This window comes from Ammospiza nelsoni, chromosome 1 (assembly GCF_027579445.1).
Source record: "Ammospiza nelsoni isolate bAmmNel1 chromosome 1, bAmmNel1.pri, whole genome shotgun sequence".
Lineage (NCBI taxonomy): Eukaryota > Metazoa > Chordata > Aves > Passeriformes > Passerellidae > Ammospiza > Ammospiza nelsoni.
The window spans coordinates 61,292,969-61,316,033 of NC_080633.1; the positions used below are offsets into that span (position 1 = coordinate 61,292,969).

Consider the following 23,065-nt stretch of genomic DNA (forward strand, 5'->3'; position numbering starts at 1 on the left):
GAAAAGTTGTTTTTCATCTGTATAGATCAGCTACATCAGTAATTACATTATATGCCCTCTGACTGAGAGAGCAGATGTTTCTCACTATTTGATGAATCTGCATCTCCTACTTTCCTTAGTATGCTGAATTTTGAAAAAAAAAGTAATGAAAAAAAAATTCTTGCAGTTTCCAGAAAAGCAGAATCATTATATATTTCTACACTACTTTGTCTTCCAGGACAGAGCAGAAAGGTGTGTTCATGACACCAGTGCCTCATTATTTTGATGAATTGACTTTCACAAAAGTTACATTTCATAAAGAGCTTTTGCCATTGTTTTGTGGAAGTTTCATCTCTTTTTCTTAGAAATTGAAAAATACAGTGGATATGAACAAGATCCTTCAAAGAAAGGAGCTTTAGTCAGTTTAAAAGCAAATATCCAGTAATTTGGAATACCTGGTAACATGCTGTTGGCTTAGATGGAGGGATGCAATCCAGATAAATAAGGAGAACTCCCCTGACTGTCAGATGAACTGACCAGCTCACAGAATGTGGGAAACAAAGTGTTTTGTTTGATGGGGAGAATCCAGGTCTGGGAAGAGTGGGATTCATGAGTGTCAGAAGCAGAGCAAATTGCTGCACATTCCCTGCCTACAGGCTGCTGAAAAGGAGTTTCTTCCTCTGCTTTCTGTGACACTGGGAGTGGTTTCTTGAACTTTGCAACTGGGCTTTCTTCTGTTCCTGTATGACACACAAGAATATTTTTCAGTTGAGAGAGTTGAGTAACATGACATTTTCTTGGGCTCTGAATTTATTCTGTGCTCCATATATTTGAAACATTTTTTTGTTTTAGATAAGCTGAAGTTATTTATGGAAAGGGAGAGAGTGAGTGAGCATTCACTTAAAATGCATATGTGGGTAACTGGCTGCTTGATGAAAGAACTGTAGGGGGGAACCTCTAATGTGAGTGCTTTCTCCTTTGGAAGATATATAAGTATAAAATAAATGAAAATTTTAACATGCTCACTCTTGGAAAATATGTTTTTCACATTATCTTGTGGAAATTTTAATATGAGGTGCTGAATGCAGTATTGAAATGAAGTGAAATCTTTGGTACCTGATGATGGTAACAGTGCCTGTCCTTTTTCCTGAGGTTGATCCTGGTCTTGAAAAAGCATCCACAAGTCCAAGGGTGACAATCACCAGCCCACAAGAAAGTGAAAAGAACGACCAGAGCAATGACTGTGCAGCAGTTGCATAAAGAAGAAAAACATCATGAGCAGAAAATGAAAAAGGACAACACTTTAAATATAAAGCATGTAATTTTTTGTGATTGCTAAGGAAGGAGGGTTGAGTAATGAGTGGAGAGATGATGATGCTCTATGGACTGATGAAAAACAAGCATTTATATCTACTAGAAGAACATAGAATTATTTTTACAGGGTGAGATTTTCTGATAGGATTAAGGGGGGGGGAATACAAGAGAACTTTATAGTAGTATTAGATATAAATGAACTATTCTGTGGTATCAGATAGTTAGCAGCAATAGACATAGACAAACCACAAAAATTACACTGTTCCAGGGAAAGGAAAAGAGACCCACCCAGATTCAATGTCAAAACTTCTTTGTCAATTTGTTCATGAAAAGAAACTATTTTTCACCTTTTAACTAAGGCGTGTATTTTTTCCTCTAAAATTCCACATGATAGGTATAATTTCCAGGTATAACATTAGGATAGAACTAGAATATGTTCCTCACCTAATGGATTTATGCTCACAGAAAATGGTTTACTATAGTGAGGGACCAGTTCAATGTTACTAAATAGTCTATTTTCAGTGCATTAATTAGAATTATTAGGTTTTGCATGCATAAACAGCACTTATTTAGCACTATGAATACATGTGGACGGCTTGCAATACTGCAGCTTGTTTCCATTTAAAACAGAAAATTTTGTTGATTGTCCTGCACTGATTCACTAATAGTGAATTATTGTCATCATGAACAAAAAATGAAGAGTACATAGTATATTAGTTTTAAATTTTGAATTTGGATGGATTTGTAATTCAGTGAAAGAGAAGCTTAATTTCTTAATGAAATAAAAAAAAACCCACATGCCTAGATTTGGACTGAAATTTCCATGAAACCATTGCTTTTGTTGGAGCCATTTTAATATGTGAGACATCAGGATGAACCCACCCGGCTTTCTGTAAAAGTCAGGAACAATTATTGCATTTATGAACCCTTTGCATAGCCTTAATGGTTGGAAGTGTGTCATCATCCTTTTGAGCAAGCTGTCTCCTGATAGGCTGTGGCTTAATATGCTTTAGTGAATAAGGCATTGATCCACAGTATTAATTCTCTTAATGACACTGATTCCATTGCTCTTATCATTTCTCTGTTAGTAATGGGAATAATTTGTAGTTCGTAGAAATACAACCCTGAGCATAATTTTATTAATTATACAAAAGAAATAGTGGGTTTCCTTATCATTAATGCTAGTAAATTATTGCTACAAGAAACTCGATGTCATTTTTGTTGATTTCATGCCATTAAGACAAGAATTACATTTATGAACAAATTGAAGTTGAAGCACTGTTTAAGGAATGTGAAGAGCCACTTGTCATAACAGAAACTCAAACAAACATCTTCCCTGCTTCTACTAGTTATTAAGTATATTTTTCCAATGTAATAGAAATTTGTGGAGACTCTTCAGCATATTTCTGTGCTTTGGCAATGTAGGTATAAAAGACACGTAAAAAATGTATGAACAAGGTTAGAACAGTTTGCCCTGTCACATCTCTGAATTGTCTGTGAAACCTTGAAACCTTCTGTCTGTGAAACCTGTAGCTTCTGTTGAGCTGTCTGACAAAGATCGAAGGGAATATTGCATTTGTGATCAGTTCAAAATAAGCTCCTCATTTAGCCAAGCTCTTAAGCAAAGTATGCATGCTTCTCTTTTTTTTTTTTTTTTGTGATAGCAATTAAGCCTATGCTCAAATATATTTGATTTCTCTGGGACTTAAAAATACATTTATAGTTAAGCAATGTAAAAACTAACCAACTCTTCCCCCCACCCCCCAACAAGAGCCTGAAACAGAATGGATAAAATAACTGGGGGTGATAGTGAGGTCAAATGACACAGGCACAGGTGCCTTTATTGTTGGTTTCTACTTATAGCTTCTGAGTGCCAGTAGTTTCTATCATTTCTTTCCTTTTCCCAAAAGTTTGGTATTTTCCATGCATAAAAGACTAACAGATATCAATAAGAATAATTTAAAGGATTAAGCTAAATTCTAGGGAAATGTTATCATTTTTCTTCATAGGAACAGGAAATTCCTGTGAGTGTTACTCAACTTTGAAAAATGTTTTCCCTTCTGTTCTATTGTAAGAAAGACAGGATATATTTCTTCAGAAAAGCAAATCAGACTGTTTGGAAATAGAGATACGACCCTTTTATCATTCACCTTGCAACACTGACAACATGAATTTTGTATCAGGTTCTTTTATTTAGGGAAACTAGTTTATGCCTAACAAATAATTCTAGTAGAAATTAAACTAGAATGATACAGATGGTCTTGCTAATAGTTTCTCTGTCGTGATCGGCTGTGTGTGATGGCTTACCTCAGTTTTACCTGAGAGATACATTATTTTGTAAAGTTTATGTAATGTTATTTTATTAAGCTTATGTACAACAATTATGAGAGTTTTTTAAAGAATTGTTTTCTTGTTTTGCTTTTATTTTTAAAAATAATTTGCTATTAAAGAGAACTGGTACAGATATTCCTGTGTTTTCTCTCACATCAAGGCCTGTTTGATGTTAAATCTGTCTTTGGGTTACTGACTTTATAAATTCAGTGATTTTGCATGCTTGCTCATGGCGATTCGACTTTTTCCCTAGAAGAACCTTCCCCAAAAGTATGATTTTCTGTAGGGAAACTGAAGCAGAGGACAACTTGGATTAAGACAATATGAGACAATAGAAACAAAGTGTTATGGATGTCTGAGTACCTTTTTCCGGGCAACATAAGCCCGAAAAAGGACACTACAGGTTAACAGAGGATTAACCCTTAAAAACAATAAGCTGTTGTATATTCATACACTTCATACATGATGCATAAATTCCATTCAAACACAGGATTCTGCCTGGTCAGTGTCAACTTCTTCCTCTGAATCCTGATGGCATCTTCAGGGCTGAATGAAGTGGGAAAAAGTTTGTTTCTCCTAATAGGAGAGCAATAAATTCTCTTTCTCGGAAATATTTAGGTGTCCTGTGACTGCTATCTCGATGCAAGTCTTCTCTTCAAAAAAAAGTATCTTACATAGCATAGTTTCTATTTTAACATTTTGTTATAACATAAAACTATATTTAACACACTACTTAAGAAAATTAATATAGCATAACTTTCTAATGTAACACATATAATATTCATTGTGATATTTGCAAGTAACCAATCATAAAATAGGCATTTTTCACACCTTGGTGAGGCAAGGGCTAGGATTTGCATCCACTATTTAACAGTAGTCACCTTCTGCAGTGAAAGAGGCATGGGTAAAGACTATTTCTCCTTTTCATGCAGCACAAGGCCTAGTTCAAGGTGAACAAAGAGTTCATAGTTCAAAGTATCCTGACTCTGTGACTGTAGGTGGCTTACCCCAGGACAAGGAAGATAAGGTAGCTGAGCCTCTTGGGTGCCTCTGGTTGGGGGCCTCACCCTCAGGCACATCTGATGCTTGTGGATGTTCCTGAGTGTGTACAAAGGGAGGCAGGCATCTCTTGTAGTAGCATCGTGCTTGCTCATGGGGATTAGAGCCTTTCCCTGGAAGAACCTTCCCAAGTATGATTTTCTGTGGGGAAACTGGAGCAAAAGTTTTTTTTGCATAAAAGGAGTGGGTTGTTTGTTTGTTTTGGTGGGGGGGTTGGGTAGTTAATCTCAAAGGCCTTAATATTGGTGTTAAGACTTTTTTCACTCACTTGCACCTCTCTACACTTGGATGTTCTGCTGCTGTCCTGAGCGCGGCCGCTGGGGCTGGGCAGGTGCCAGCAGTTTCCTGGCTGGTGCGTGCGGGAAGCAGATCATGGTTTGCTGAATGACCTCATGGTGTTTGCCACTGCTCTCAGACAAATGCCTGCTCCTCTGGAAGCTTCCAGCAGGTGAAAAAACTACACCCAGCACTGCCTTATGAGTGTTCCTGTACCAAAAGAAGTTGAGGTCACGTGTCAGTGGTGTATGTCTGTGGGTATTGGGTTCCTGTGGTGCTCCCAGCAGCTTTGCTTTTTTAACTGCTCATCCTGCATACAGGCAAGGGGTCAGTAAGCCATGGCTGGATTAGTTCCCTTACACATGGGATGCAGGCTGCAGTTCTTGACACTCTGTTCTCTGCACTTGCTGTGAGTGTGTGTAGCCATGATATTTTCTGAAAAATCCTTTCTTTCCTTAGGATTTTTCCTCCTCAGAAGCTGAGAGGCCTCAGGAACAAAATGTAAACATTGATTATCTGCTGCTGTGGAATGCAAAAGGTGGATCTGTGATTGGTCTCATGTGGATGTTTCTAATTAATGGCCAATCACAGCTGGCTCGGACTCTCTGCCCGAGACACAAGCCTTTGTTATCATTCTTTCATTTTCTATTCTTAGCTAGCCTTCTGATGAAATCCTTTCTTCTATTCTTTTAGTATAGTTTTAATATAATATATATCATAAAATAATAAATCAAGCCTTCTGAAACATGGAGTCAGATCCTCGTCTCTTCCCTCATCCTCGGACCTCTGTGAACACCGTCACAAGTGTGCCTCGGTAGAGGCCTAATGTGCACAGGAAACACGGCCAGCAGCCTCCCTTACAGAGCAGCTCTGGAGATACTTTGGTGTATCTTCTGCACTTTGAGTTTCTTCTACACCTGCCCCAGTTCCTTTGGGGGGATCCCCCTAAGCCCTATGCTCCCTGGTAGCAGCAGGCAGGCAAGGAGACTCCACACGGCTTCTGAGGGCGCTGATTAGATGAGGCTTTATTGGGGTCCCACCCCCATGAGCAGCATGGTTCCTGAGGGAGAAGGGGGGAAGGGGAAGGGAGGGGGACAGAGGGAGAGCCTAGGGAGAGAAGGGAGCAAGAGAAAAGCTTCTGTTTTCCGTTCTCCCTTGCACAGTTTATCAGGGAGATTCAAAGTGGGCGCGGAATAAGACTTGGGCCAACGGGATTACAGATCCATGATACTGCAGGGGAGGATCACAGGCTTGGAATAAACTGTACATTTTCGAGGGGTGAGACAGAGCATACCATTTAACTAAAATGTAACACTACATACACCAACATCTGTGTGATCCGCAGCTGAGTGTTTTAAAGATGAGGACTCGATGGGCTGGTCTGCACTACTCCTGGAGAGAGGTTTGGGACCTGCCCTGTGTATGCCTGCTTGCTGGCTTGCTTGCACATAGCCTGTGTGAGGAAACTTGGCAACACACCAGACAACTAAAGACCAGAGCTTTCTCTACACGGATGCCATGAATTGATCTGCAGAGACAAAACAATCCGGCTATCAGGTCTGCAGTTGCTTTTGAGCTGGGGCCTTCAAGGTTTATGCCAGTGGTTCAGGCAGGTGAACTTCTGTGTGAGCTGGAGAATGTTTTCCCATCATACTTTTGGATAAACACATATGGTGCCTGTAGAGCAGGGAGTTTAGTTCCAGGAGCCGTGCTGAGGCACTCCTCAGAGGGCAGCCACTGCTGCTGGAGGGCCAGAGGAAGGGCAGAGGACTCAGACAATGCTCCATGTCAGGGCAAAGATCTGTCTACATCTCATGTAAGTCCTACGGTCAAACACAAGACACATTTAAACCAACAAACTCAATTTATCACTTTCCAGTTACATGATCACCTGGAGGTCAGAGCAAACTCTTTGCCATCCATTCTGTTGTGATTTTAAGCTAAAGACAGGCTGGCTGCATGTGCTGCAATCATTTCTCTTTAACTGGTGTTCACTGCAAGGGACCAAGCTGTTACTGCTCCTCCCCTGGCATAAGATAGTGATGTCTCCTGTGGAATCCTCTGACTCCTCCCCCTCAGGGAAATCCCCAGGGCCCTGCCTTGGAAGACTATGGTAGAGTTTTCCCCACCTAAGCTGACAGAGAGGACTTAACCCAATATGCTCTGCAGCACTACTGCCAATCTATATTAGATTGCCTCCCCCACTGGCCAGCTGACATTGCTGCGAGAAACAGCTACTCACTTTGAAAATTTGAAAGGTTTAATAAACCTTGACAAAAATACAACAAAAGGACTGCATAAGGAAAAATTTGCAGCACTGGGAACTGCCCTCCTGGATACCACCTCACCACTTCCTCTTCAAGATGGATTTTCAGTCTTTTATACCCTTGGGGGGTTGCCTCAGCCGGCCCTGGCCTCTCCCAAATTCTGTCAGTCAATTCTTCTGTGCCATTTATCGTTGGAGACTGCTTTCTTGTAACTGGATTGGAGATCAGGTGCTGCCATGCCACACCCCTAAGCACCAAGCTTTTCCATTCTTTTCCTGCCCCAGGTAAGGGACGTGTGTGCAGCCTTCTCTACCTGTCCTAGACAACCCAGGCTGTCTGATGGCAGTGATACAGAGTGGAGGGAAAAGGGAACCATGGGGAGAACAGAGGAATCTAAACTACAATAGCATAACTATACATCATTAAAGTTTTTCTTAACATTCACACAATAGTCATCTCTTAATTGTGAGAGGAAATAATCTCATTGTCTACCTGAATTGTTCATCCCTCATCCCCCCTAGAGGCTGCTGCCCACCCCTGTGCCCCCAGGTCATTGCTCACTGACCCCACACTTAGGTCGTGCAGAGCACATGGTCTGGTCTTTTGTCTCTGGTCCCTTGGGTGTGGTGGATGCAGTAAAACCCTCGCTGGAATATATCATGCAAAGTCCCTTCCTGTCTTTCCTCTGCTGAGCTATTTGTGGCGTGTGCATGGGCTGGAAATGGCTGTTCCTGTGGTCTTTCTCTGAGCAGCTTCTGGAGGAGATGCCTCAAAGAAGGCTGCAGCATTTCTACCACCCTGCCAAGCTGCACGAGTCTCCCTCTGGTGAAATCTTAGACCTTGGCTCTCAGGGCACAAGGGAGTTCACATGGCTGCTATGGTGATTTATGGAAAAGTCCCAGAGCTGCCTCTGCCCTAAAAGCTCAGCTACAGGTCAGAGCTAAAAGCTGTCACTGCCTTCTGTGGCTGTCCTGGGTCACAGTGAATGCTTCTGCTCTGATTTGCACTGATGTGTGCCTTGCTCAGGGCTTTCTCAGTCACCTCTGATATGCAAGGGGAAGTCACTAATTTGTGACCTTAAAAAGCAGGGAGCCAGAAACCCAGTCAGCCTGTACATGAGGGATACTGGGGCAGCCTCCAATTTGTGCTTCCTGGAGATAGTGGCTCTCTTCAGCAGGCTTTGAAGTGAGGATTTTTGGCTAGGCACAAACTTGCTCCAATTTCAGAAGTGCCTTTGCAAGGGGTCATTCAAGAGCTGAACCCATTCTGAGCAAAAGCAACCTGAAGAAATTTTTCTTATCATAGTATCCTAAAGGGAAAAACGTGTCCTCGCATTATAGATAATGCACTTGTCCAAAAATAAGGTCCTCAGGCTTGTCCTGCACTCGGGGCCCTCATGCTTTTCTAGCCCTGGGGGACAGAATATTGCTGTCAAAAGTTGACTTTTTTTTAAAAATGTCTACTTCCATGAAGATTTTAGCCATTGTACCTATGTTTTTCTGGTCAAAGGTTTTAGACCTGCAGCAAGTTTTTCTATGCTTTCAATATTTACTGTCTCTTCTGATATTCATTGACAGATGACTACAACAACACCAACACCAACAAACACATCCTTTCAGCCTCAGGCTGAAGGATGCCCTTAGGTAGGAAATGGCCTGAAGTGATAAGTGCCATAAGTTTTTTGAAATTGCTGGAGCAACATAACATGCATTGTTAAATTGACTGGCTTATTAGCATTGTTTAAAACTGATGTCTCATCTATATTTGCAGAAGTCCACGAATGGAAAATTACGAGGAAAAATGAGTGCCTTCAAAAATCAGCTGTAAATAATTAGGAAAAAAACAATAAGAGGTCATTTGGTGCTGGCTCTTTTCTCTGAAGGGCTGTTAGAGGTACTTGCTTCACCTACTGTCAATATGCAGAGATTATTTTCATCCTAATACCTCTGTAAATTATCTGACAGCAAAACTGAGCTTTGGCCTGCTTAATGTGCATCAAGTGAACTGATGCAGGAAATGCACACTGTGTGGTCTGCCACACATCCAGATAAGAACTGAAGAAAAATGAGGGGTGGATGGATTGCTTGCCCAGAGACCAGAAGGCTCCAGAAGAATGACATATCATCTCTCAATATTGGAAGTAGGATAAAACTTGGCGGGTCTTCCCATTTACAATTATTTTCCACTGGGACAAACTGTCCCATGGGGATGAACTGGCAAAACACAGGCATTGTTTCTCTAAGAGGTGCATGGCATTAACCCCAGATAACTGGTGCAGTGTAATGCTCTGTGGAGATGTTTCTTCCATCAGCTGTGTGAGGGGTAGGACATGGAAAGGGTGAGACTGTGCCTCTACAGCCTGCTCATGCAGCTTGTATTTTATTGTCTCTCTACCCCGACATGCAGTGAGCTGAGAGGACAGCCTGCTGTGTAATGGCAGGATGACCAGTCACTGCTGAATAATCCCAACTGCTAATTCCTTTCTTTTACCAAAATTGTTCCATTCTTAGCCCTCTTAGAAGGCTGCTGGGAAAGTGCATCCAGCTAAGGTACTTGCACTCTTTTGCTGTCTCCTTTGCATTTCATGTCCTCAAGGGCTGAGTGGCCTCCCTGGTATGCAGGTTGTACTGCTCCACCCCTGCCAAACCTCTCTCCCTGCAGCCTCCCCATTCTGCTGCTTCTGCTTTCATGAAGAGCTGCTTGCTTGTACTTGCGCATGATTAAAAGTCTCATACTTGGAAATGGCAGGCTGAGGCTGTACCTGAAACTGGGAATTAAATCTGCTTACAGGCAGCTCAAGAGGAGGAATGTTTCCACCTCTACCTTTTGCCTGTGATTCACCATGCAGTAGGCAAAAATGGAAAATAAAGGGGTCAAGACAGCCTGGAGAGTGGAGGACAGAACAGATGCTAACAGAAGCCTTTTCTGCACCGTGTGCTGGAGAAGCAGAGCTAACCTTCAGAACATCTATTATCCAAAATGAAGCCAGCAATTGCCACTCGGATGAAAATTGTAATTTCTTTTACTACAATTGCAGAGAAAATGGTGTTGGCTTGGGAGGGATTGCACTGCTATTTCAAGCCAAATGTGGCTAGAGGAGGGGCAAGAAATAAGGCGAGCATGAAGAAACTGAAAGCAGCCTCTGGAGCAGGGAGGTCAAAGGGTTGAAGAAAGAAGAACTTGGCTGCTTAAGCCATTTCCTTTGCACTGGGATCTCCATTAATGTGCCCTTTGGAAAGCTGATGGCAGTCAGTGTTTGGAGGGGAAGTCCCATGCAGTCCCATAGGCGAGTGTGTGCTGCAATTTAATGGGGATGGGAAAAGTGAAAAAGTTTCTCTATATGGTAGGGAAATTGATACGTGCAGGGACAGATTGCCCTCAACCTGACTAGAAATTTCCCAGGGAGCCTGACTGCCTCTTGCTGGTCCCCATCTGGAGGCCATGTCACAGGCATTTTCCGTAAGAACAGCACACAGTACATTTGCCTTTTCCCAATGCTTCCGTTCCTCCACCAAAGAGTGAAGGTTACAAGAAAATGGATCTTAAAAATGTTCCTGAGGTGTCCTAATTTTTCCAGTGTGTGTTTTCTTAATAGTAACAGAGTAATTTTCTGCTCAATATTTCTACAAAAGCTGTGTGTGGCACTGATTCTCTGCTGTGAAGGATTGCAGCCTCTGGAGGTCTCAGTTCCAGAAAAGCTCCAAGCAACCGAAACAAGGGTTTAATGAGATGAAACGCGTGGCAACGTTAGCCATGACAGCATTATCAGCTTTGCTGCTGCTGCTAAATCCCAAGTGCATTTCCTATCCCAGCAAGCTTCAGTAAAATCCTCAAGGGCATTTCTTTTCTCCTAGCACCTGGGTAATGCCATGCCATGACTCATCTGCTTTTGTACTCTCAAAGCATGTTCAGTTCTTTGCAATGTGACTGAGCACCTGATGTTTGGATCCGCTCTATCAATTACCTGTTGGGTCATTTGTCCTTTGGATGAAAATTTTGTGACACTTGCACGTGTGGTGGAGTGTGTTTTAAAGAGAACTGTGCACCCATATAGCTAGTTTGGGTGAACTACCCCAACCTCTGCTTTGTTTTCCAGCTGGATTTTCAGTCAAACTTCCAGTACACTGTTAACAAAATGCAAGTGAAGAGAAGGGACTTGGCTACAGGAGCCCTCACGCTCATCTCCTTCTGTGAACTTCACTGTAAAACTTAAAATGTCACATTTCCTCCATGCACAATTAAAGAGTCTCAGTTGAAAAGGCCAGAACAGCTTGACTCTGCTGCCCACACACTGATAGCCTGACAGCAGAGAAAGCCAATGGCAGTAAACAACAGTCCTTGCAACTTGGACAGGAAATGCTGGGGACCCTCTCTACCTGGAATAACATACACACAGCAGCAGTGACAGCCTCTCCATGTGCCTTGTGAGTAATCCGTACCGTCACCCCTGTGCTTGATGGCTTTCTTTATAAATATGCAGCTCACCTTGCCAGCCTTATATTGTTTTCCTCTTTAGCACTGCTTCATCTACTTCTCCTCTGAGACTACAGCCTTATTTTGAAGTACTGAGTGCAACGTGCCTTTGCATTTCTAATATATGGGTGCCAGTGAATTGCCAGATGCCTTTACACCTTCTTTCTTCCATCCTCTGTGACCATGTGTGCATGTGAAGAGCTCTCAACTGTCCATCTTTTCAGTGCTAATGCTTGCACTCTGCAATTGTGTTGCCAAGATGGGAACTTTCTTTGCAGAAGGAAATTTTACTTCCCATGGTACTGTCAGCCATAATTACTGCAGATTCAGACGAAATTTCCAAACCCATATGATCTGGCTTATTGATGTTGTAAGCCTGAACGGAGTGTCACAGACCACAAAATGTTTTATGAGCAAGGGAAAGAGCACAGCTCTTATCACATCCCTGCCATTATTGAGGCAGAATCTCTTTGATTCAGCACCAGAGTGGCTTCCTTGCTGCTGTAGACTGCATTAAGGGACCAGTGAGTTTCAACTCTGATTTCTCCTCTAAGCAGTGCTCTTAAATTTTTCTTACTAGAAAGAAGCTTTTCACAAAATCCATGGGTGGCTCACGCCTAGAATTTTATTCAATCCATTCAAAAAATAGACAGAACTATAAGGTGGCACATATTGTCAGAGAGTACAAATGTCACATCTTTCTTTATACACCTTAATTTAAATCCATAGATTAAGACAGTAAAATAATTGCCCTGGGTGAGAAAATAATTAGGGGTCTTCCATGAAAGGACAAGTCTTTAGGTAAGCATTTACACAGATGCATCTGGTTAAGCATAACTTTTTCTATTCTCTATAAAAATATAAATAGCATTTCAAAATGTCTTTAGATATGTATGTTGAGATCATCTAACATGGCATTGATGTACTGACAGAATACAGGGCCTGGGCATGTCAAACCACATTTATTTACTCTCACCCAGAAAAAACAAAAACATTCTGTATTAGCCTCAACATAATAATCTAATGAAAGAAACAATATCAAAGCAAAGACACACAAGTATGATGTTCCTTCTCCCACAGGAATTCCTTAACTTTATTTTGTTTGTAGTTTTTGCTAGCACAACAATGACTAAGACAGAAGTGGCACTTTAGCACAGGTTAGTTGTAACTCAGGATCAAGTATAACTTGCGTTTCCCAGGACGTTACATTGCTGGGAAGTGCCAGGATCAAATTAAGGGCTCTCCCTGACACATATATTTTACCTGTGCAGTATTACTTTGATACAGACTGTAGCATATGACAGGATGACAAGTGCAAATTACAAGGGCAGAATCTTGGCTTCCCAGACAGCAGAACCAGGTGGAAAATGTAAGACTGAACAGTATTTTAAAGGCAAAAACCCATAAAAATTAAACAAATTAATGAAATTGAAAAAATAGCAAATTGATCTAAACTTTAAATAGTGGGATGTAGAGTGCTCCTGGTACAGCTTTAATAAGTGCACCTTAGGTTTCCCAGGGATGCAATCTGATAAGCTAAACACCTAATAATTGTTGCAAGAACTTACTGTACCCACACAGATTAAAAGGTTCAAATGTACTGAATATATTAGTCACAGGTCTAATCACATAATTTCCTTTTTCCCAATCCTAAATTTTTACCAGAGCAGCTCCCCCATTAGCTGCATGTTTATATAGCAGAGCACTCCATGTTTTACTTGACTAGCACAGATGCCAACAAGGGCTGATATTTTCCACTTAAAGTGATCTACAAGAGAAACAAAACCCAAGGGAAGGGTCAGGTTTCAGATGAAGGCTGGACATTTTGAACTCTGGACAAAGTGACAGGTATCTTTGATTCTCCTGGTGCTGGCGCTTTTGTGACTGGGTTTGCATGGGCTTTTATATCAGCTATTCTCTCTTTAAATCTTTGCTGGAGGTACTTCTCTTCTTTGGAGTAACTTTTAGCAAAAGCAGACATCAGCAGGCACGCTGCCACAGTGGACCCTCCAACACAGAACAAGATTGCTCCTGCCAGCTTGCATATATCGAGGGACCCATTGAACTGAACAGCACGGGCATCCACAACAACAAAATCATCCTTCCCAAGCGCTTCTATTTTCGGTGGCACAAGAAAACCCACTACAAGAACAGCTACACCTATCAGCATAAAAGCCGTCCCAGAGATGAGTCCGACCTGGAAAACAAACAAAGAAACAAACAAAACCCCATTTAATTTCCAGTTTTTCCATTTCCCTTTCCAGTTTTCAGTTGGGAAGTGCTCCTAGGAGGCATTTATCTTTCACTGTGTCTTGCAGATACAGTTCTCTCTCTTAGAAGAAAGTGGGCATTTTTCTTTCAGGATCTATGAGGCCCTAGTAGAAGTAGAATATATGGAAAAATGTTCTTTTTATAATTCATATTTATATACTTGAGAACTGACATTTCTGGAAACAATGGAATATGCATTACTATCTTTAAACAGCATTTCATGTTGAAAGGCCCCATCAGAGAGAGGATCAGAGTTCAACCCCGGTGCTGTGTAACTGATTATTTCTTTAGCTTTAGCTGGTGGTTAGCACCAGCTGCTGGTAGTCTGTCATATCCACCACTTGCTTTTCCTTCATGAAATGTCATTCCTTTGCAGGGATTAGAAGGAAGTTGCCATTGCCATATGAACAGATCACAGTGTTTATAGCACATTTCAAGTGTAAGTACAAAATTTGGTTCACCCAGAATGTTCCTGGGGTAGGGATCATTGCGGGGCAGGGACTGCATGGCCTCACAGGCCCCACCCAACCTCTGCTCATCTCCAACTCTCTTAAATTCCCTGACCTTAATGGAGATCTTTTGGTTTTCTTGATCCCTATATCACACTCTGCTCTTAACCTACCAGTCCTGCTCCCAACAATCTGGAAGGACTTCTATAGGTGCAAAACAGAGGTAAACTACACTTTAAAGATGTACATGGGTTTCCAGACAAGACTTTGGTGTTTCAGTGACACTGGCACAGAGAAACTAGATGATCCAAGGACCCCAGGGAGCTGACATATTTGGTAAGAGTGCTCTGCTTTCAGACATAGTTATTTGGCCACCTCAGGCAAAACTGGGCAACAAAAAAGGCCATTCTGGATGAATATTTAATACGAGTAATTACACAGGGAAAGTCTTGACATGGGAGTGTCTCTCTCCAGGAAAAAGCAACAGGCAGTACCTTCCAGAATACAGAGCTCCACCTGCTTGGCGATCTCTGGATCTGAAAATCATCCTCATACTCCCAAATTGAAGCTGTGCAGTCCTCATAGAACTGGTGCAGGTAGGACCGAACTCCGTAGCGTTGGTACCCTCCCTCGGTGCTGCCCTGCGCCTGCTTGGAGCCGCAGATGTCAGCATAGGAGCTCATCCTTCCTACCTGCAACGAGAGGTTCCACGCAAAGCAGATCATTATCGGTGTAGTGGGAAGACCAATGATCGCTGCAAACTCTCCAGATGTGATGGAAAAAAAACCAGCCCAGGAGAGAGAGAGAGCTTTCATTCATTTTTTTTCCCAACCGAGAAATGAGCCGGGCACAGCCGCATGCAGTGACTCAGCCTGACCGAACGCAGGGAACTCAGTGACTCGGCACAGCACAGCCCAGAGGTGCTGCAGGGAACACTCACTCCCGTACACAGGGTGCTCACGCCCCATCTTTCACACTAATGTGCTACTGTGTTCCCATGGAGACTGAAAAAAGCAGGATGTGCCAGGTAACACAATCCAGCATCCCTCAAGGGCTCATGTTGCCTCTCCAGAGGCTGTCTCTGTCAGTCTCTAGAGTTTGCCACCCTATGAACTTTCCAAACTGCTACATAAGAGAGGCTTGTTTAAAAACATTTAAAAATGTTTTTTTCTGAGCTTTTGAAGTGCAGGACTAAGCATTGATATACCATTCACAGCCATGGGAAACAGAGGCAAAATAAGTCCTAGATAGATTCAAAGAGTATATTAATTGTATTTAAATAGGAATAATTTAAAAAAAAAGTAAAAATGGAATGCCTTAAAAGCATCAATCTGCTCACTGAGACCAAAATGGAAATACTAAGCTTACAGCCAAGTGCTTCTCTCTTGAAGAAGTCAATGCCCAAGCTCCTGCTGACTTCAATAAAATCAGAAATTTGCCTGCTATGAAAACTATCAACAAAGTTTCCTACTCTTTCTATTTCATGTAAGTTCTCCTAACACACAAAATCCATATTTAACTATGGAAGTCCAAGGCCTGAACTTGCTTGTGCGAGCGTAGTGCTACTGAATTCACTGAAATAATACTAGCCCCTAAAATAACTTGAGCAATAGCTCAATGTCACTTAGGCTCATTGGCTTCTCTTTAAAGAAGTTCAAAAAGCCTTCATCCAAAGGGAACTGTTAATCAGAACTTGCACCTGAAAGTCATGGCTCAATTTATATCAGCTTCAAGCAGTATGTCAGATTTCTGCAGCAATTTCACTTAGAGGGAGGGAGGTTGGATGTGCTCATGGCAGCTGGGACCACCCAGTTTTGCAGCCCTACAGACCTTTGCCTTTGGGAATGGGTGATCCTGCTAAGGATGAAATACCTGAGAATGCAAACATTCAAATTAAGGGGAATCCAGCAAATATTGATGGGTATATAGCAACAGTCTGACTGAATCTTTTGGCTGGCTCTACTAGAAATCAGTGCTGGCATAAACACTGAACTTCCAGCCTCTGGGAATCTGTTTGTGTTCTTGGCTCAGGAATAGAGGGGGATTTGATTTTTCTTCTTTACAGGAACCATTATCTTTGGGTTTTATTTATTTTGTGTATCTAATATGCATTTAGTTTGGCATTTCATGACCTCAACATCTTAGAGCTGCAAATATCTCTCACACAACCCAGCGATGAGGTTTCAAGGCTCTCACAGAAGCCATGACCCAGTGGAGGAGGCAGCCCTAGGACACCTGCCAAGGGCCAGAGGGAACACTGCTGGTGACAGAGCTCTGCAGAGCAACAGGGCAGCACCAAGCACAGCTACTGTCAGGAGCCCCTTTCATGAACTCCTAACCACCTCTGTACTCCCTGCAAGTTTTAGGAAATTAAAGAAGTGCTCTCCAAGTGTGTGGATGGGCTTGCTCTCTGCTGATAGTACAGCACAAGTGTCCATCAGAGTGTGCTCAAGGTGCTGGCCTTCCAAGGAATGGTGGAAAAACAGGCATGGTGGAGAGAGACCTTGAGACAGCAGGAAAATACAGGGCAGCACCAGCTGCTCACCAGGTGAACTGGGAGAGCCTGGCCCTGGGGCCACCCTGTGTCCTGTTGTACACAGCTAACACTGATGTTTCAAACTAAAGTCAATATAATGGAAGACATTTGTTTGGTCATGGTTTCAGCCCCCACTTCCTCATATCCACCCTCTACCCTTCCACCATGGTAGAATAGGAAGAAGAATCAAAAGCAAAGCTTGTAGGGTGAGATAAGAACAGTTTAATGATTGAAACAAACTAAATATATAAATTAATATAACATGTATATAAATAAAATATTATATCATTAATAATAAATTTTAAAAAAAGAGACATAAAACCCAAGTAAAAGAAGTGATGCACAATACAGTTGCTCACCATCTCAACCAATGCCCCTTGTCCCCAAACTGCCATCATCCCCTTCCTGGTAACTCCCACAGTTTCTCTACTGGGCATGATGGTCTATGGTGTGGAATACCGCTTTGGCTAGCTCACATCAGCTGTCCTGGCTGTTCTTCCTCCCACCTTTTTGTGCAGCTCCTCACTGGTAGAGCATGAGACACTGAGAATGTCCTTCATTTAGGGCAAGCATGAAGCAACAACCAAAACATGAGCGTGTTATCAGCACTGTTCTCATACTGAACCAAACATTGCACTGTAATGGCTACTGAGAAAAAAGTGAACTCTATCCCAGTCGAAACGAGGCCACAACAAACCAACCAGTTTGTTGTGCTTTTTTATCATGCTATGAAGTTTTGAACATTATCATTTTCTGGGGTACAAAAAAAATTACAAAATTGTGATATGTATAAGTATATAATCTGGACTATTGTGGGGAAAAGCTGCAAGTTATTTTACTTTTGGAGACTCTTTTTGTTTCCCTCAGGAAAACTGTTTACGCCCTACCCAAAGAAAGGGAACAAGAAGTCCTCTTTACTCACTGCCACCATTTCTTCAACAGCTGGCTGCCATGTTTAACAGCACAAGCACTGAGAAGTTCTCATAAAACCAGAGTTCTGCCCACCTCATAAACATACCTCAAGTGGAAAGGAGAGGAGGAAAAAATTGTGCAGTTGACCACAGCTGCTCCAGCTCTCTCGTGCAGGGTCACACAGCCTATACCTAAATGTTAGGAACACTTTAAATCCAACCCCCTCAACCCATCTTTTGGTCAAGCAAAGATTCCATCTCACACATCAGAAAGAGAATAAAGAAGTCAACTAAAGTTCTGCAGAAACTCATTCTCTTGGGTCCTTACTTAGATCTTTATTCTCACATCAACCCTACCTTCTTAATGAATTATGCTTAACTTCTGGCTAACTTAAATCATCAACGTAAGCAAATTTAGCTCCATGTAATGACCAGAATAGGAGGTATTTTCCCCAGGTGTAAGTGCCTCCATAAGGTCAACTCAGGCAAGAAGCAGAATTAACACGACTGGATAATGTGGCCTGCAAAACTTGCTTGTATTACTCCAGCTGCCACCAGCAGCATTCAGAAAGGAGGTGAAGCACTTTGCTGTGTCTGAACCAGCAACTTTAGTTATTGTGATAAATTGTGATAAATTTAAGAGAACTGAATGTGACATGACAGAGACCTGTATAAACATGATCTTGCATTCATTGCACTGTCTATAGGTTTAGTCAAGGGAGAAAAAGGAGGATGCAGTGTTTCTAACAGCTTGATGAAGAACTGCCTGTAAGGACCACACAGCTCACATGACACCTAGATTCTTTTTCTTTAGCAATGTAAAAGGCTAATAGGTGGTTATGGTCAGGTATATGAACAAAATGATAAATAAGAGCTGGGAGATGAAACAGAAAACAAAAGAATGATCTTATGCTTGAAAGAGTTGTGATACCATCAAGTAGTATGACCTTTTAAAATGGAAGGGAAAAAAAAAAGAAAAAGGACTGTAGGAATCATTAATTCTTTTCAAGCACTGCATAATTTTAATTCTACTGAGCATTTTCTTCATGGTCAGACTCTTTCACTTATAAATAATCTATCTTTTGAAAAATATCTTGCCCCTTAAGAGAGAAGGCAGCTCCCCAGCCCTATATGAATCTGGACTAAGATGGTCTCTTTTCTCAGCTGCAATGTAGATGTGATGTTCTTGCTACCTACAGATAGGGCACAGGAACTGAACAGTCAGAGAGAAAACAGTTCTTCATAAGTGAGAAGGAAACGTGTGTCACAGCACCAATTTACATTGGATGAATAAATACTGCAGTAGCTATCATCTCTTGAGTGCTGATGTGTATTTGCATGTCTTGCCTTCAGGGCTGAGAAACTAAACACTGAAATGTTGAGAAACTTTTGCTAAAAAAGAGAGGTGCTGTTATGCAAATCCGAGTTATCCACAGTCTGAAAACATACATCCAGGCTGAAAGAAGCAGCTTAATCATCAAGTTTTTCAGTGCCTAAACCCAAGGTGCTCAGGAAAATGTGGGATGTAGGATCACAGCTTCAGAGAACACTACTGCGTAGTAGCAATCCATCCCCTAGCAACTTTTGTTTCCATGGCAAAAGCTGTCCTGTTTACTTTGAGCTTTACTATCCTCTGCTGATCTGGGGAGATGTGATTGGATTGGTGAACAGACATATTGAAACATGAGCAAGCTCCACGAAAAAATACCCCCAAAATTTTCCAAATACTTTGCTTTATTGTACCAGGGTCGAACACATTAAAAAAAAAATTAAAACGTAAGGAATTGTCATTTAAGAAGCAGCACAAAAGGAAATATAGATGTGTCATTGCTCAGTGACACCACACTGCCACCGAATGATGATGGTTGGCACAGGTGAAGTCGCCCTCTCCATTCTTCAGATTTACACACTTTGACCCTTCTGTTTGAAGAGCCGTGTTTCCAGTCCTTACCTACAGAGAGCGTTCCTTGTCAAGGGGAACACTGGCATGTACAGCCTGCCTTTGACAGCAGTCTCCGCGCTGTCCTTTCTGATCCTCCCGAGCTCCGGCGCCTCCCGGGCCGGCGGCGAGGCCGAGCCGCGCTCCGCCCGTCCCATGCCCGTCCCTGGCTCGGGGCCGCGGCGCTGCCAGGGGCACCTGAGCCGCTTCCCTGGGGACAGCCGGCATGCCCAGCAGCCTCGGGCAGCCCGCTCTGCTCCCCGGCCCTGCACGGGGGGTGCGAGCAGCATCTTCTCCCGTGTTCCGGGGGGGCGGCCCCGTCCGCTCGGCCGCCGCCAGGGGCTGGAGCGGGATGCTCTCCACCTCCCGTTTCCCGGCCGGAGCGGGATGCTCTCTCTCCATCTCCCGTTTCCCGGCCGAGCGGAAGAACTCCGCAGCGCCCGGACGCGGACGAGATCTCGGTACCCGCGACCCTTCCGGCCCGGCGGCGCCCCGGCGGCAGCGGAAATCCCGGTCCGGCCAAGCCCTCCCCGACCCCGGCAGTGGCGGCACCAGCCGCGTACCCCCGAGCCGGGAGGCGAAGCCCGGGGCGGCCAGTGCCTTCCGCGGGACGCTCCGCGCCGTCCCCCCCGCCGGCGGCCACGGACGCCCCCGCCGAAGTGTCGAGCCCAAGTTTCCCGAGGGGCCGGAGCGGCGGCCCCGCGGTTACCTGTCCCTCCCGGCGCTGCCCTCGGCCGGCGAGCCCCCGCGCTGGCGGCGCTAGCTGCGGCTGTCCCGGCCCGGCCCCATCTCCGCTCTGCGCCGCGCCGGCCCCAGACACCACGTATTATGTACGGCCCGGAGCGCCGCTCGCTCGCTCGCTCCCGCGCCGTGCCTGCGCACTGAGCCGCCGCCGCCGCCGGGCGCGGAGCGGCGCCGGGCCAGGCTCGCCAGGCCGCCCCCGCCTCGCCACGCCGCCCCCGCACAAGGGCGGCCGCCCGCCCGCGGGGAGCCGGAGCTGCCCAGCTGCCGGAGCTGCCCAGCTGCCGGCCCTGCTCAGCTGCCGGCCCTGCCCGGCTCCCGGCGCTCGGGGTCCCGCCGGGCAGGCCCGCGGGTGCACGCCAAGGTCACGGCGGTGCCTCCGTGGGTGTCGGCGCTGAGGCCTCTGGTCGCGCCCCCCACACCTCCTGGCCCTTGCAGTCCGCACGGCAAACCCGGTGCTGTGCTGTCTGTGCGGCCCAGTGGATAGACGTGGCAGAAAGTGTCCTGCCAAGGACAAGGCGCTGAGATCTGGGGGTTGGGGTCTTGGAATCTCTGCTGGTCAGAATGACTTTGAGATGCATTAGAAAGTCTCTTTCCCCAGCTCAGCAGTTGAAGAAGGAGTCAGAACTCTTCTATTCTTGTTTTCAAGGTTGTTCATTGTTTCTTATCTATAAAATTCTTTTTCTGACTCACTGAGGTTGGTCTGGCAGGTTGGGTTGGGGCTCACTGCCCATCTCTGGGGTGGTGTTATCTTTTTGTACTAAAAGCTACATGTACACTATTTACAATAACTTCCTAATACCTATCACTTTTGTTAGACAGTGAATTTCTACTTTAAACCAATCTAAAAATGCTAACATCACCCAGAATATGGAGGCTAGGAAGAAGATGGAAAAAGGACAAGGCACGCCCAAATGCTTCCATCTTGGGACTTCGAGCCCCCATTCTAAAAACTTCAAAAATCTGTTTTTCACCCCATGACAAACTAACTATTATTCTACTTAAACTTTCTTGACTTGTAATTCTTCATACAAGGTTGATAATTGTTTTTTCCAAGGGCTAAATCAAAGGCACAGGCGTCTTAGGCTTTGTGCCAAGGTCTCTAAGCCCCCCAGGCAGGGGCTCGAGCCCTCCAAGGCAGCCAGAGGATTTCCTGGGTTCTGACATTGGGGAATGAATTGCTCAGCATGAGACCCTGGGGGACTCCTCAGGGAGACGCAGTGAGGCTGAGGGCCAAGCGTTGGTGTCTGCCCTGATAGCAACAGGTTGGTTGTTCAGTGGGAAAAGATTGCAAGAAAGCAAGTTTGGGGGCTAAGGAAGCTACTGAGGAAAGAGCATGACAAGACATCAAGAGCTGGAGATGCTAAAGTGAATCCCACAAAAGTGCAGTATGTAATTCCTCTGAAAAAATAATGAGAATGCAAAGGTCAAGAGTTCTAAACACTCATATCCGTATGGTGCACTAAAATGTGCACAGAAATAGAGTGTTGTTGCATGCAGAAGAAGCGCATTAAAGCAACATGGGGTAGTATTAGCCAAAAGAAAAACAAAGTATTTCCAAGGTGCCTTAATCACTATAGTATATAAAGAAGAAAGTGAGAGTAATGGTTTCATTAATAGCCCTCTTTGGAAGCTTCTTTGGAAAAAGCCCTGCATTTCATGACGACAGTGAGTTTGGGTAGTTGCAAACTAGGAATCATAAAAATAGCTGTTAAAAAGAGAGCAAATAAGGGGTTAGATTTGGAGGAAGAAATGTTGGTTTCAGCGCATTTCATCTCGCCCTTCCAAAACTGTTACGCCTCTCTTGTTTCAGGCAATGAGTAATGCAGAAGTGTTCCCCTGACCTAGCAGAACTACTTCACAGCAGTGTGCTGTTCAGTGAGTATAATAAGCATACCCCAGCCCACAGCAGCTAGCACGTAATAAACTGACAAGTATTTGTGAAAAAAGCAGGAAGATACAGTGAGGTGATAAATGAGAAGCCAGATGGGCTATCAGTCTTAAAAGAGATTCTGTGATTAATTTTCCTGTTAAACTAACACCAGATTTACATGTAGTATCGCAGTTACAACTGAATGGTGCTTTATCTCAGATCAGGAAGATGTCTTCTGTAGAAAAAGCAATTAATCTACATGATGAGTCCTCCCTCTGTTTACAAAGCTTCTTTTGCTTACTTACCTATTAACAAAAGCAACAAATAAAAAGAACATTAAATACCTGTGTTGGCCCAGTTTTAACACAGAAGTTACATGCTCAGCTAACCAAGATAAATTAATGTTTTGGCAATGAAAACATTTGCAGTAATGTTGATCTGTGAACTCCAAATTCGTAACCCTAAAGGGGTTACCAAGGGATCAGCATTGGTGGTATCATAGGTTGATTTTAGTGCACTTTTAGCACATTAGGAAAACTTTAAACTCAGCCTGAAATCAGAGGTGTTCTTGAAGTGCAGCTGAGCTTGGTTATGAGAAACACTGAACAGAAGGGTGTAAATGCCCTGTTTAGCCTTGAAATAGGTA

At 43.7% G+C, this 23,065-nt stretch overlaps 2 protein-coding genes across 3 annotated transcripts in view; one reads left to right on the forward strand and one right to left on the reverse strand.

The window, feature by feature from the left end:
• DCDC2 (doublecortin domain containing 2) overlaps window positions 1-3,748 on the forward strand; it is a 54,629-nt gene extending 50,881 nt beyond the window's left edge. Inside the window, exon 10 of the mRNA XM_059477734.1 lies at window positions 1,132-3,748. Within this exon, the coding sequence (XP_059333717.1) occupies window positions 1,132-1,239 (108 nt within the window). The 3' untranslated portion in view covers window positions 1,240-3,748. The remainder of the gene's footprint in view (window positions 1-1,131) is intronic.
• An 8,552-nt stretch (window positions 3,749-12,300) lies between these two features.
• On the reverse strand, window positions 12,301-20,685 carry NRSN1 (neurensin 1). 2 transcript variants are annotated; one of them, XM_059486244.1, is made up of 3 exons: window positions 20,515-20,685; window positions 14,914-15,111; window positions 12,301-13,896 (listed from the first exon to the last, which is right to left on the reverse strand). In XM_059486244.1, the coding sequence occupies exons 2-3, from the start codon at window positions 15,100-15,102 to the stop codon at window positions 13,498-13,500; spliced, it is 588 nt and encodes a 195-aa protein (XP_059342227.1). In that variant the 5' UTR covers window positions 15,103-15,111; window positions 20,515-20,685; the 3' UTR covers window positions 12,301-13,497. The 2 variants fall into 2 exon arrangements, with proteins under 2 accessions (XP_059342227.1, XP_059342218.1); XM_059486235.1 differs by lacking the exon at window positions 20,515-20,685 and having other exon boundaries at window positions 14,914-15,129.
• Window positions 20,686-23,065: the final 2,380 nt, after the last annotated feature.

Excerpts from the sequence above, each read along its gene's own strand:
- NRSN1 (XM_059486244.1), bottom strand. The coding sequence starts at position 15,102 with ATGAGCTCCTATGCTGACATCTGCGGCTCCAAGCAGGCGCAGGGCAGC. Across the intron at positions 13,897-14,913 it reads GGAGCTCTGTATTCTGGAAG|GTCGGACTCATCTCTGGGAC; the intron begins GTACTGCCTGTT and ends TTTGTTTTCCAG.